Here is a 14,225-nt window from a genome sequence, read left to right on the forward strand (position 1 = left end):
CATTCTTGAAGGGTATTTTCATTGGATACAGAATTCTAGGGTGACAGTTTTCTCCTAACAGCATTTTAAAGATGTTGTTCCACAGTGTCTTCTGGCCTTCATAGTTTCTGACATGAATTTATAAAAGATGAGAATCACTGTTCTCTTTATAAGTAATCTACCATTTTTCCCTGGGTGGTTTCAAAATTTTTTCTGTATCTTTGGCTTGTAGCTGCTTGACTATGACGTGCCTGGGCATGGGTTAGGATTTGTTGGGTTTCTTAAATCTGTATGTATGTACCTTTCACTAAATTTGGAAAAATTTTAGCCACTATATTTTCTAATTGTTTTTCTGCCTCACAAGAAATTTTTCCTACCCAGAGAGACTATGAAGGGCAGACAACAGTGTAATTAACATCTTTAAAGTACTATTAGGAGAAAATGTCAAATATCCAGTGAAAATATCTGGCAAGAATGAAGGCAAAATAAAATACATTTTCAGACAAGGGAAAACGAATAGAATTATAACCAGTAAGCCTGTAATACAGGCAGTGTTGAAGTTCAAGGACAGAATTTCATTTAGAACTCTACTTCCTAGTTTTTAAGTCCATTACTTCTTATGGTCCTCATGGTGTTTCTCTCTCTTTTACTTAAGGAATTAAGAAGCTGCATCTTACCTGAGAAAAATATTCTTCTGAGATACGTGCGGCCCACTCAATGCACTGCTCCAGGGGTCGGCAGGGATTGGACACATCAGCACACTTAATCAGCATTCGTTTGATCAAACTGCGGTTGTCTGGAGTTCTGATCATAGTGATGATGGCTTCTTGATTTTTATCAGTTTCCTAAAACATGAGTGGAATTCAAAGCAATCAAAATGGGTCCCCAGGTACCAAGCTGTTTTACTCCTGTGGTCCCACAGTAACCACAATAAGGCACTGCCCAGGATCTACAAGTTAGGATCTCACAAAACAGTGCTGAGGATACTCTGCAGATTGAGCTTGGCCCCTTACTATGCAAACGGGAAAACCAAGGCCGAGTGAGATTCCAGCAGGACCCAGAAGCAGAGGGTAGTGCTGGAGGTTGGCATATCTGCCTCTCCTCTTCTCTTTGGCTCTGCCTCTCACTCTATTTCTCACAGTTACCTTTTCTTTCTGTTCTATTATGTCTATCATGCTCCCTTGGTAAGCACTCAAAGACTGGCTTTATCTTTTATTATATTCACTAAAAAACAGAGTGAACTGAAAAATAAAAGGTTTCTCTGCCCTCGTAACAAAGCATCTTGTAGTCCACCAGGGGCTCTGCTTCTCACACGCCAATCTCCAATCACCTAGCTCTCTGAGAGGTATGATCTTGGGAACTAGCTGTCCGTGTACCAAGGTTGTGTCAGATATAGTGATACTTCCTAAGCGCTGCCCTAACATTTTATGGTGTACAGAGGACTTAGTCATTCTCTTTTGGTCTGCACTCACAAAAAGGTCCTGTGGTAGGCATGAAAATCAGTATTATTTACTATTACATTTTACAGATGAGAACCCTGGGACTCTGAGAGGTGAAGAAACTTATCCAAAGCTACCCAGCTGAGCCAGGATAAGAACCTAAGTTCTACCTTTAGTCCTGGATTCTGCCTATTCACAGTACCACATGCTGTCTGGTTCACAAGGAGCCCCTCTGGATATGGAATCTCAATCCATGGTGTGAGGCACTCTCTGCTTATTGGCCCCCTGAAGCAAATTCAGATTGGAAGAGGGAGTACTGGGGCAAAGAACATGGCAAAAGACATGAGCAAGTATCTCCTCATTCTGATTCTGTGCCCATCAGGCAACTTTCCAAAGGAGTCAGTCATGTGATTTCTGTGAGTAGTCACAGTAGTCTAAGAAGGCCTGATGATCCTATCTCAGTGGGGACAGATCTACCACCAAGATGGGCAGGAGGCATCCTAAGCCTAGGCTGCCTAGCCTCCTGGAGAGTGCCAGAGTGGACGGTGGGAGCATCCACAGTAGTTCTCCTTGTTTCCCACTGCCAACCAGGTTTGTGCTGACCCTTCTCTTTTCAGGTGTGTGACTACAGTACTGCCAGCTGGAAACTATTTTCTTTCATGATACTTTGTCCCTGCTGTGACCCACTAGACACTGATTTCCAGTCTCTCAGCAGTAACTCCAAGTACCGACAACAGAGATGAGAAACGTGACTGTCAAGCGGAATGGAAGACTCAGCTAAGTCTGGGAACTTCCCAGAATAGATGGAGGAAACCAAGTCTACGAGGTATGTGGTTTCTTTCTGTGGGAATGGGGTCAGCCAGGAGCAGTAGCCCAGGCAATAACCAGCCCTCTCCAGGATGGCAGGGCATGAGTCAATAAAAGAGGCTGGTGTGGGTGCCTCTGCTCTGCCAAGTCCTTGGAAAGGGAGTGAAGTCAAAGGCAGACTGACAAACTGGAGAACAGGGAAGGGTGAAGGGTAATAAGCTAGAAAGCCAGGGACAGTCAAAAGCCATGGCCTAACACCTGAGTTGCAGAGTAGAGTTAGAATTCAAGGAGCTGTCATCCTAGCCTGAGGATAAGTCATCCCTGTGCGTGGTGACAGGCGCTGGGGAGGAGGAATGTGGAAAAGGCTGTGAGCTGATGCCAAGATGTTCAGTGCACATGGGGTAGGTGGTAGGGCAGGCATGTGGGCCTCAAAGGAAGAGGGTTCATGAGAAGAGCATGTTCTCTAGGTGCTGCTCTCACCAGGAATCTAGTATAACAGATGCCATTTATTAAGTGCCTACCCTGTGCCATGCCCATCAGTCCTATGCCCTAGATCTATTATGCCCATTCTACAGACAAGGAAATGGTGAAGGAGAACTAGGATGAGAACTTAGCTTGGTCTGCTTCCTCACCTGTGGTCTCCTGCCTGGGGAAAGGTTTAATGTTCTCCTTGCCAGGAAGTTGTTCTGGGCTCCATGCCTCAAATCCAAAAATGAGGAGCAACGATAATGTCACCTTGTGGTCCAAATACAGAATCCTTCCCAACCCCACCCTCCTCTGACACAGACCAACAGAGGACAGCTGCTGCTACCACAGAATATGCACAGCAGGGCGTGGCTGGTGAGAGACCTCATGGGCTCCAACTGACCCCAAAATGCACAAGAAGAGGGGAAGGGGGCAGTTGTTGAGAAAGGGCGCAGGAATGGCCCACCCATCTAAAGGTAGTTTATCTAAAACCTGACCCTCCCTTCAGAGTTTTCTTATCTATTTTTGTATATCCTATTTTTTTTTCCTGCCAAGTTTTTGTACTTTAACTTTTTAACCAATGGAAATTAAATTCAGTGAGCCCAATGCGGGTAATGATAACACTCGTGATATCCTAGGCCCATGCTTCCCCACAACACATAGGAATAAGGGCCCCAAGCACAGGCTCCCTTTGCAATCAGCTCGCTTACCCCATCTTCCTCTAATGCTGCCAAGGGCTTGTTGATGCTGTTGACAAATTTGTTGACGTGCTCAAAGTGCTTTGTCATTTCTGTGGCTAAGACCATGTCGATAATACTCTGGCGCAGCATCCGGTAGTCATTCCTGTTTCAGACAACAAACGAGAGAGGCTGCTGCCGATTACTGATCCAGACCAGACAGATGCTCCTGAAAACAAACTATTATCTAGGACACATGTCCACTGTGGCTAAAATTCTAATGCACTGGAAGTCAGTGGCAGGGCATACTTTAAAAGAATGTGGAAGTTAAAGGTTTTACTGCCTAGATTGCTGTTAGCAAGGGGAACCTGAACAGAAGTTAAAATCAGAAGCTTATGGGTAAGACTATAGACAGAATGTTCAAGGTGTTGTCGTTCTGAAGTAAAAAGCACATAGTTCTTAAGATAAAAAAAGATGGAATGCAGGAGGGGTGACCAAAGCCAGCTCTCTGAATGAAGACGGAGGTCTGGGTTATGAAGAATGTACCCTACACAGAGGAACCTTGAGACCCAATAATTTTAGTGCCCAGAAACGTAGAGGGCAGACCTTCTGAAAGCTGAGAGAATCTCAGGGCATACTTGATACCTCTTCCTCCAGCCCTTGTTTTTATTTAATTACTTGAAAATTTTTATTTTTTGAGGATGGAAATGATATAATTAAAAATTCAAAAGGTACAAAGAGTATAAACTGCAATCTCCATTCAGCCCCAGCTACCCTGCTCTTTTCCCTGGAGACAACCAAAGTTATCAGGGTCTTGTGAATTTTTCCAGAGGTAACTGATGTATATACAGGCAACTATGAATAAAACCAACTTTAAGTCCACATATGAAATTCTAAAACATGGCAAAAGGGAGTTTTTTTTTAAATCCCTTAAAAGTTTAAAAGCCTTCCTTAAAAATCCAAATTGGTAAGTGTTCCTCATGACAGATCACTTTGTCCGCCTAACAGTTATCAGGCCCCACACTAGACACTGAGGGCACAGTGAGGAAGAGAAGACATATGACACTGTGATCTTAACAGCGCTTAAGAGTCAAACCAGAATCAGGCAAACGAAGCAACCTGAGCCTGAATAATTAATGTGAGGGGTGAGGGAAGGCTTCTGCAAAGAAGGGACGTGTGAACAGAGACAATGACGAGACATCTGCTGGGCAGAGTGGAGTCCTCCAGGCAGAGATGTAAGGTGACAGCTTCTCTGGGTCTCTCGAGGTGTCAGCCTTTGTCGTCTTGGAATGTCAAGACACAATGGAACTGAACCTTGAAAACATCGTGCTAAGTGAAAGAAGCCAGACACTAAAGACACATATTGGGGATGCTTCCATTTATATGAAATGTGCAGAACTGGCAAATCTATGGAGAGGGAAAGTAGACCTAGAGCTGTGGGAGTTGAGGGGGGAATGGGGAGAGACTGCTAATGAGCTCGAGGTTCTTTTGCGGGGTGATGGAAATGTTCTAAATTTCGACTGTAGTGATGGTCACACAACTCTGAATATAAGAAAAACCACTGTACACTTTAAATGGGTGAACTGTAGAGTATATGAATTATATCTTAATAAAATTGTTTTTAAAAAAAAGAGAGAGGAAACATACTTTCCAACTCGTTGTTCTTACCTCTCCATGTTTTTAAAGATGTTGCATTTATCATCACCAGTGGTCAGCTGGAAGGCCAAGGCCGCGTGGTGTCTCTCGAGCACAGCAGTGTCGTTATACAGAATGGCCAGCTCACTCCCAGCATTGCACAGGAAGGAGTTGGTTCTCCCGGGGTGGTCCAGGTCATGGACAGCGGCTGCAATGAGGGCAGTGACCTCATCAAGTGGATCTAAAGTTTGCTGAAAACAAGAGATCATTTAAAAATTGGGGCACAGCATTGAAAGCAAGGTAGCCTTCTGGGTAGTTTTCTTTCTGCCCTATTACTTTAAGGTAAGGATATTTTGGATTTCTGAGAAAAGCATAATGTTGAGCAAACTCAGTTTTCCTATGTCCACTCAGACACAGTTTCATCTTTGCATGTTTATTAGGAAACATTATCTGATTCTCAGTCTCACACAAGTTAAGGACTTACCAAGACAGGGTGTCCTCAACAGACAGGAGTCACCTCCTCAGAAAGTCTGTCTCTAGACCCATCACAAAAAAAGGCCTTTAGTCTGAGATATTGACTTAGACCAACATAAACTAGTATTACTGAATAGAAGAGAGAAATAATTTTTTAAGTTAGCATCACTTACATTAACTGGGGATTGGTCTATAGTTTTCTCCCCCCTTCTGCTGCTATCTTTGTCAGGTTGATTTCAGGGTTTTGTGACTTTCTAAAATGATCTGGACATTTTCCATCTTTTTCAAGACTTTGAAATGGTTTATATAACATGGAAAAATTCCTTAAAGGGCTAAAGAACTCACCTGTCCATCTGGATCAGGAGCCAGGTTTTGAAGAAATTAGTTGATAGTTTAAAAACAACTCCCATGGTACTGACCTCTCTTTTGGTTTTCTACTTCCAGCATTAATTTGATTTAAAACTTTAAGGACAGAAGTGTATGGTACTTTCTTCTATTAATCTCCATTTCAAATGCGTGTATTTCTGTGTTTACTGTGTTTTTGATTAGTTTGGCTAGAACTTAATTCTCTTGGTTGTTTCAAAGAATCATTCTGGATTATCACTTTGCTCTTCCCACTTTACAGGTTTTGATACATAGGTTTCTCATTTTGTTGTTTTCTAAACTGTTATTTTTGGCTTTATTTCCTTGTTTATCCCTAAATTGTTTGAAATATTTTCTCATTTGTAGTGACTGACATTTTTTATTTAACTTTTAGTTATTAAATTCTAGTTTTTGTTGTGGTTAGAAAATACAGACTATGAAATTTTGAAGTTTATCAAGACAGTAATTGTGTCCTAGTATAAGATCATTTTTGGAAATATTCTATAAACACTTGAAAAGAAGGTGTATATCTAATAAATCAGTCTTGTAAAATTTATTTAAATTGAAATTCAACAGTTTTATCTTTAAATGGGTGAATTTTATGATGTGAATTATACCCATAAATGCTATTAAAAATAAGTTAGCTTTCTGAATATATATTTGTATGTTATCTATAGAGGAGTTCAGAATCAATAAATTACAGCAAAAGTTAGGTCGTCTTTATATGCTGAACCATCATGACAAAGACATCTCTCCTCTGCCATTTGTCTTCATGCTTTATAAAAACAGCCCTCTCTCAGGACTCTTATTCTGCCTACAGTCTTAGTCATGACCTTTATTAAAACAACAACAAAACCCAAAAAACCAAACTAGAGGGAAAGAGAAAGCGCAAGTGAGAGACCCAGCTCTGAGAAGATAAGATTTCAGGGTGAGGAGTGACTCAACATGTCCATGTGCTGGAATCACCCCCGCACGCTGCTCTCCTCCCTACAACTAACTAGTCGCAGGTACAGATGAGGAAGTGGGACCGGGATGTACTGGCCCTCACTCTGCTGACTGCCAGGGCTGGTCCTGGCCACCATGTGGCCTTCCTCAGATGCCAGGACATCAGGCAGTGATGCCTCGCTATCTTCATTCCTCACGAGGCCCTGTTTTCTTAGGTACAAAACCAACAGTTTGATTCATCTGCTCTCAAGTATACAATACTTCTGAAAGTGAAATGGCCACACACTAGAGCTCCCTGGACCCTCTGTGTCATTTTATGATGGATGCTGAAGGAGGTACAATCAGGAGGGTGCCCAGGAGGGTGTGGGGACACAGAGGAGGGTGCCCCAGTCCGAGCTGGGTGTGGAGGAGGGTGCCCCAGGGAGGGCTTCCTAGAGGAATGAAGGCTGGTACTGATTCCTGAAGGGCAGGCGGAGATGTGAGGGAAGCCGGCACCAGCAAAGGGAACAGCATGTCAAGGGCAGGAGCGTTAGAAACTAAAGTGGTTCAGCACAGCCCAAACATGGCCTGTGTGTTGCGAGCGGTGCACACCATCTGTGGGGTTTAAAGCTTAAATCCTGTGGGAGATGGGAGGCTGCTGCTGGGACCCACATGGTCAGAGTGAGTTCCCTAGGAGGCCGGGTAGCCAGGAGTTCTTGTTTGGCACCATCTAGACGACAAATGACGGGGCCCTCACCAGGACAGCGGCAGGGGCGTTGCGAGGAGAAGACGATTCTGAGAACACTTAGGGGTTGTAGTCAGCAAGGTCAGATGACCTACCAGGTGCTGGGGGCTGGAGGAGAGGAGAGAACTGAAGATGACCCCAGGCTTCTGACATGGGTATCTGCTTGGATGATGGGACTCTGGGCCAGGCAGGTGACCCTGGGTGGGAGCAGTGCTGGGCAAAGATGATGAACTTGGTCTCAAACCCCACTGACTCTGAGGGATGTGGGGGCCCTAAAGGAGCCATATCCAACCTTGCCTACAGGGTCAGAGTAAGACCCCTCAGAAAAACAGCCTTCTCCTGTTCTTGCTGGCCTCCTCCCCGGGGACCGAACCCTGCTCCTTATTCTTCCAGGAATGGCTGGGGTCATGTCATGAATTCATTATCAACTCCCCAGAGCCACAGCGTGGCCTCCTGCCTGACCCTCCTCTCCTGTGGCCGCCCCCTTCCTGGGCCAGGCTGCACCCGTGTGGGGCCCTCCTGAGCAGTCACACTGCACAGCAGCCGCCCCACTGCTCCTGCCTGTTAAGCGTGGAGCACAAACCAGCTCACCTTTATCCTCTCTTTGCAGATAAAATAGGCAGTGGCGTGAAGCACATCGGCAGAATGTGTAGAATTGTGGTAGGGGTTAGAAGCATGATAATTGGCTTCGATAATTTGCAACCACGATCTCAGCGTTGTCTCAGAGCATTTTAAGACTTCACAGACTCCAAAGCGAGCAAATATTTTGAGACCAAGATAAATCAAAGGCCTATAGAGAAAAACATCCACAGTGTTAAAACAAAGCAAAGAAACAGGCAAAGTGTTGGATCTATTCAGATCCAACAAGCAAACCCGAGCCAGACTTCAGAGAGTGTGCAGGGCAGCAAAGTGGAGCCTGTGCAGGTGGCACACGGGTGGCACGCGGGTGGTGCTCTGTTGCCCTCTCTCCTGGTAGCCAGTGCCAACCTTGGGTGGAGCCCAGCTCCAATTCTGGGAGCATTCACCTGGTGCTCCCCACTGGCTGGGGTGAGGTTTGTTCACCCTGCCCCTCCTGATGCAGACTCCTACTGACACTAGTAGAGTCTTCAAATCAACATGCTGCCAGGCTAAACCTGTTCCACCTTAAACCCTATCCTCTCCTTTGGACCTGATGGACCTAAGTCATTGGCCAGATGTCCTGTGTGGGAGAAAACAACAGTTCCTGATGACAGCCTATGAGCCAGATGCTGTCACATGTCATGTGATGGTCTCGACAATCTGGAGGTGGGTGTTACAGTATGAGGAGGTTTCCCCAGAGAAGGTGACGAACTGGCCACCAAATCAGGCCCTTCCTTGAGAAGTCACCTTCATCCAGCATCTGGCCTTTGCTTGGAAGATCAAGAAACTTGGCTCTGCTGAGGCAGTATCCAGAGGTGGTCGGGCTCACAGGACTTGAACAGACCTGCCTTGTCCCAGTTCACACGAATACAACGTACCAGTATGTAAACCAGGTACCCAAAGCTCTGTTTACCACGGGAATATTCTTTTCTGCAGTCCTCGGCTGTGTGGGGTACCTGGACGCAGAATGTTGTAGAAGGTCGACTCACTGTGAGCATGAGTCAAGGGTAGGGCTGGCTTGGGGACCGTCACCCAGACCGGGAGGAGACCTGACGAGTTATCCCGCGGCCAGCAGAGCACACCTCTCCTGCAGTGGCCTTCTGTCTGCCAGAGTCCGGACCTCACCCTCCTGAAGGTTAATGCTGGCTGGCATCAGGTCTGGACACCCTTTCCTGTGTGCCAAGCCGACCACATGCCTTTGGTTGACCGTTCTTCTCCAGCAAAGTACAAAATTGAAGGTAAAATCCCAATCCCACCCTATTCTCGGTGACCACATTCAGATCAGGATGACTGGAGTTCGGGGTGTCCCCATGCCTGTCACCAACACAGCAACCAAGATCTGGGGACAGCTCTTATCAACGTGTATGTCTGTGTATTTCTAATTTTTAGTTCTAGGCTCTGAGTGGGGCTCTTTGCTGCTATCTCAACATATCACTACCTACAGGAGAAATTAATAACCATATTTTACAGAAAAAAAACCTCTGCTATTTGGAGAGGTTAAATCACTTGCTCAATTTCATGCTTGCTCTCTCTGCAGAAGTCACAACCAGGCAGACTCCCCTTGGCTTCTCACTGATCCCCTCGTTGAGGCCTAGGCCCTGGTGACTCAGGGCACCTGCTGCCCTGCTGCACTTTCCTGAGCCTCCTCCCTGACCAGGGACTGGCTCTGTGCAGAAACCATACTCCTTGGGTGACTTTCTCCACACCAGCCCTTGGAATCAAGCTCTCTGTCTGCCAAGCTCCATGTGGACTCACCTTTTATGAGTGGCAGCCTCCAGTTCAAAAATATCAAAGTCCCAGGATTCCTCATTTTCCATGGCCTGAGTTATCTGTGATGGGACGTCGTGAAGGGAGGTGGGGGTGATTACACTGCTGGAAACCTGTTGAAGGTCTGCAAAGTGATGTGATTCGGAGAACAAAATTAATAGGCTTTACAGCATTAACTGTTCCTTAGGGAGAACAGTTCTGCTTCAGGGAACGGTTGCTTTGTTTCTCATTTTTGATGATATACCAAAAAACTTCTTACTGATAAAAAAAATTATCTTAAAACTTATATCTGAAAAATTTATTTTCATCACTTAAGCATGGCTATAATAGTAATAGTGGTCCAAAAAACTAAAAAGGAGAAACTTACTTTTCGTTGAAAGAACATACTCATTCCTGGATGGTCTTCGAAAAACATCCTGATAAAAATCAAGGAAACAAGAGAAAGGAAAGTCACAACTATTCTTCACTCCTTGAAAACCCCAGGACAGCGGGTCCCAGAGGACACTGCGGGCAGCCCTCTCCATCAATGCACGCCGAGGCTTCCCTGTGATCACCTCTGCGGCCAACCCCGAGCTCCGTCACTCACCCAGGAGCACACAGCCTGACGCTGGAAGGACCTGCTCAGCTCCGGGGTAGGGGCATCACCAGGACGGCGAGCTCGGGAGACGCCCCAGAGCCCAGGGTCCTGCTGGCACTCAGGACCAGATGACGCCCCTCTGCCCTCAACCCTTTCCCCCCATTTCCTGCCACCCTCCTCAACGCTCGTGGACACCAGCCTTCCTCAGGAAAACTAGATTCTTCTCTGCTCTCTAAGCACCCTTGCTCCACCCCAAGCCCCTGAGTGGCCCCTCTCCTCAGCCCTGCGGTGCTTTCTCCCCACCCTGCCTCTCTTCACCCCTCACCCCCGGGCACTATCCCAGCCCGCCCCTCATCCTTTCTCCCCACCCCCTCACCTACAGGCTGAAGGAGTCTCTGTCTCAAACAGACAAGACCACAACTAGACATCATCATCGCTGGGAACCCTCTACCCATCTGATTATTGCTTAAAACCTTATTTTTATGAAATCAAGTGACTTTAGAAAGCAGGAATTAGGAGGGGGGATGAATTTTTACTTCTGAATTTTGTCACCAAGACAAAAAAGGTGACAGATGGCAATGGAATGATCTGTCTTCCACAAAGTTGTTCTTCCCCTGTAAGGCCTCTACACTAGATGGGGTGGAGGAGGCACCTAGACCCCTCAAGAGCCCATGGTATAAAGCCTCCTAATGAAATGGTTCCAAAGCCTTCTTTCCCATGAAATCACCAAATCTGTATAGGATGCTCTAGAGGGAAACCACGCCCCATTCACTGGTGCCTTTTTTTTGGGGGGGGGGCACACTGTGTGGCTTGTGGGAATCTTAGTTCCTGGACCAGGGATCGAACCCGTGCCCTCTGCAATGGAAGCACGGAGTGCTAACCACTGGACCACCACGTAAGTCCCCTTGGTGCCTCTTTAGACATATACAGTCATTCTGTTTTGTAATATGGTATGGAATATTTCATAAATTTTTCTTTTCTGCCCGTTTTCAAAACCTTAAAACTAGCTAGCTGTCTAGAATGTGCTCCTCCCTTCTCTGCTTCAAGCTGAGGTCCCCCTGGGCGGTAGGCAGCAGGCGGGTGATGGCTCGGCCAGAGGGCAGCAATGGAGGGTTTAGGCCTTGACTGAGCCCCACACACAAAGAACGCTGTGTAGGCCAGCACATAAACAAATAACCTCTGAGAAAACAAATGAGAACAGCAGGATCTAGCCAGCAGCCTGGTCAAATATACTTACAGACATTAAGCCCCCAACAAGGTCAATGGCATGAGGATCATCGTCCTTAGCATCGAATTGTGGTGAATATAATTCAGTGGTTCTTAGAATTTCCAGCACACGATCTAAGGCTTCTGTCACAGGCATGGGACTGCTTTCCTGGGCAGCACTGATGATATTGATTGCCTATAATATGGAAAGAAAAAGACCTGAGTTTCATAATCTTAAAGACAATGGGAAAGCAATCCAGAGAGTCAGGCTGGCAGTGGGGCTCAACGCTGACTTAAGGCTAGTTAAAGTGCTCATGTCACACATCCTCTCTCTTCAGACGAGGCAGCTCCACACAACTAGGAGAGCATCGTTATTGTTGTGGGTCCCTTCGTGGTTCTTCTTGCTGAAAACAATTAACCAGGAGAACAAGGGACTTCCATGCTCAATGGAGACCGACCACAAACGGTTTCACCTTGGTGATGGGCGCCTCGATCTTCATGGAGTGTATCCGGGCCATGGAGGAGCGCCGTCTCTGGCTGGAAACTGTGGAGAGATCACGTGACACAGAAATCAGGGTGTGCACAGCCTTGGGTATCTGTCTCCCTTCCTGCCCCAGGCCCCACCCAGCGTGCTCAGCTGCACAATGAAGGGGTAGGACCAGAACTACCTGGTCGCTGAGCTTCCTTCCCATCCTCACAAGCCTGGGATTCTGGCATCACCAGCTCTGCCTCCTTCAGTCCTAGGCACTAGGATGCACGTGCAGCCACAGACTGAAATTCTGAGGTCACAGGCCAGAGAGAAAACAGAGGAGACAATCTAGCAAGTCAAGGCCAAACAGTTAGCCTCTTTTTGGGTTTCTAACAATAAGGCTTTATAATTATTCAGCTTGCTGCTCTCCAGGAGTGAACATGTTCTGAAAGACAATGCCACAGAGGCTCCTTGTTTCATATATGGCGGGAGCAAAAAATACAACTCAATTAACTGAAATACACGAATTTCTGGTTCAATTTTTCAAGGCATCCTTTGGTGCTTTCCACTGTTATGCTTAATCTAGATGGATTAGGTAAATATCATAAGTGAGGCAGGCAGCGAATCTTAGACTCTAAAGTATGTTAATTTTTTGTTGCTCCTGTCAAGATCCAGTTCCTTTGGGGTAGGGAGAAGCCTGGGCAGAGAACTGGCAGGAAAAAATATTCACATAGTGTTCTGTGTCTCTCCCTGAAAGCCCCACTGTCAGGCCAAATGCTGTTTACCAAAGGTCTTAAAGGACCACAGACTGTTCCACAGCCTGATGCGTCAGCCTTATTTTACCAAACTGGGGCCCAAGGAGAAACAACCAAGATTAACCAACTCAGGGGCTCTCAAATGCTCTAAATTTCAGAGACCAACAAAACTCCTTAAATCTAATTTTGGTGATCAGCACATGATTGCCATCTTTCCATTTTACCCAACAACGTCATTAAACCAAAAATAAAAACCACTATTCTATCACTATATCATAAAAAGACCTGTTCTCATTTAAAAATATAATGAAAGTGACATATGCTTATAAAGACCAAACAATAGTGTGAATGCAATAAAGTAAGAAAAAGAAATAAAAGGTACAAAGATTGTGATGACTGTGTATGCAGAAAGTCTGAAAGAATCTACAAATGCTACTCTTATAATCAACAAGCTAGTTTACCAAGGTTACTGGGTACAAGGTCAATACACAAAAAGTCAATTATATTTCTATATACTAGCAACAAACAATTGGAAACTGAAATAAAAAACACCCTTACGACAGCATCATGAAAATCAATATTTAGGAATAAATCGAATGGAAAGACGTGTAAGATTTCTACACTGAGAATGCAAGACAGTGCTGAGAAAAAATAAAAGACAACCGAAAGAAAGACAAAGAGCATGCGTACGTTTTGAAAGACTCAGTGTTACCGAGATTTCAACTTGCCCCAAATTGTTCTATAGATGTAAGACACTCCCAAATAAACTCCCAAGAAGCTGTGTGTGTGTAAACTAACAAGCTGATGCTAAATGTTATATGGAAACGCAAAGGACCTAGAATAGCCAAGATAATCTTGAAGAACTTTATACTACCAGATATCAATACTTACCATATGACTGTAGTCATCAATCGTGGTATCGGTGCAAGCAAGGACTAACAGAACAATGAAATAGAGTCCAGAAACAGGCCATATATTTATAGTCAACTGGTTTACAATAATGATACTACTGCAAAAGATGGTTTTTCAATATGGTGATGGGCCACCAGCTGGGTTTCCCAGTAGGAGGGAATATTAATCTTTGATCTCTACCTTCACTAGATGTAAAAATTAATTTGAAATGGATCACAGACCCAAAGTGAAAGATAAAACAATAAAGCTTCTAGAAGAAAACATGGGGGAATATTCTTCATGACCTTGGGATAGAGAAAGATTTCTTAAACAGGACACAAAAAAGCACTAGCTATAACAGAAAACACTGATAAAATGAACTTTAAGATTCATTAAGAACCTCTGTTCATTAAAAGACCATTAAGAGAGTGAAA

The 14,225-nt window shown here is 45.1% G+C and overlaps 1 protein-coding gene across 2 annotated transcripts in view; it reads right to left on the reverse strand.

Moving 5' to 3' along the window:
• Positions 1 to 14,225, reverse strand: part of PDE8A (phosphodiesterase 8A) — a 102,665-nt gene that overhangs the window by 20,430 nt on the left and 68,010 nt on the right. The window contains exons 13-20 of one of the 2 annotated variants that reach the window (XM_081228466.1): positions 12,150 to 12,220; positions 11,708 to 11,872; positions 10,261 to 10,309; positions 9,882 to 10,017; positions 8,100 to 8,298; positions 5,036 to 5,253; positions 3,401 to 3,533; positions 657 to 824 (exon numbers count right to left, since the gene is read on the reverse strand). In XM_081228466.1, coding sequence (XP_081084592.1) covers positions 657 to 824; positions 3,401 to 3,533; positions 5,036 to 5,253; positions 8,100 to 8,298; positions 9,882 to 10,017; positions 10,261 to 10,309; positions 11,708 to 11,872; positions 12,150 to 12,220 — 1,139 coding nt within the window. Of the gene's footprint in view, positions 1 to 656; positions 825 to 3,400; positions 3,534 to 5,035; positions 5,254 to 8,099; positions 8,299 to 9,881; positions 10,018 to 10,260; positions 10,310 to 11,707; positions 11,873 to 12,134; positions 12,221 to 14,225 lie in introns of both variants that reach the window. The other variant, XM_081228465.1, reaches the window with a different exon arrangement.

The sequence above is a fragment of the Mesoplodon bidens genome, assembly GCF_964165515.1.
Source record: "Mesoplodon bidens genome assembly, chromosome: 3".
Taxonomy (NCBI): Eukaryota; Metazoa; Chordata; class Mammalia; order Artiodactyla; family Ziphiidae; genus Mesoplodon; species Mesoplodon bidens.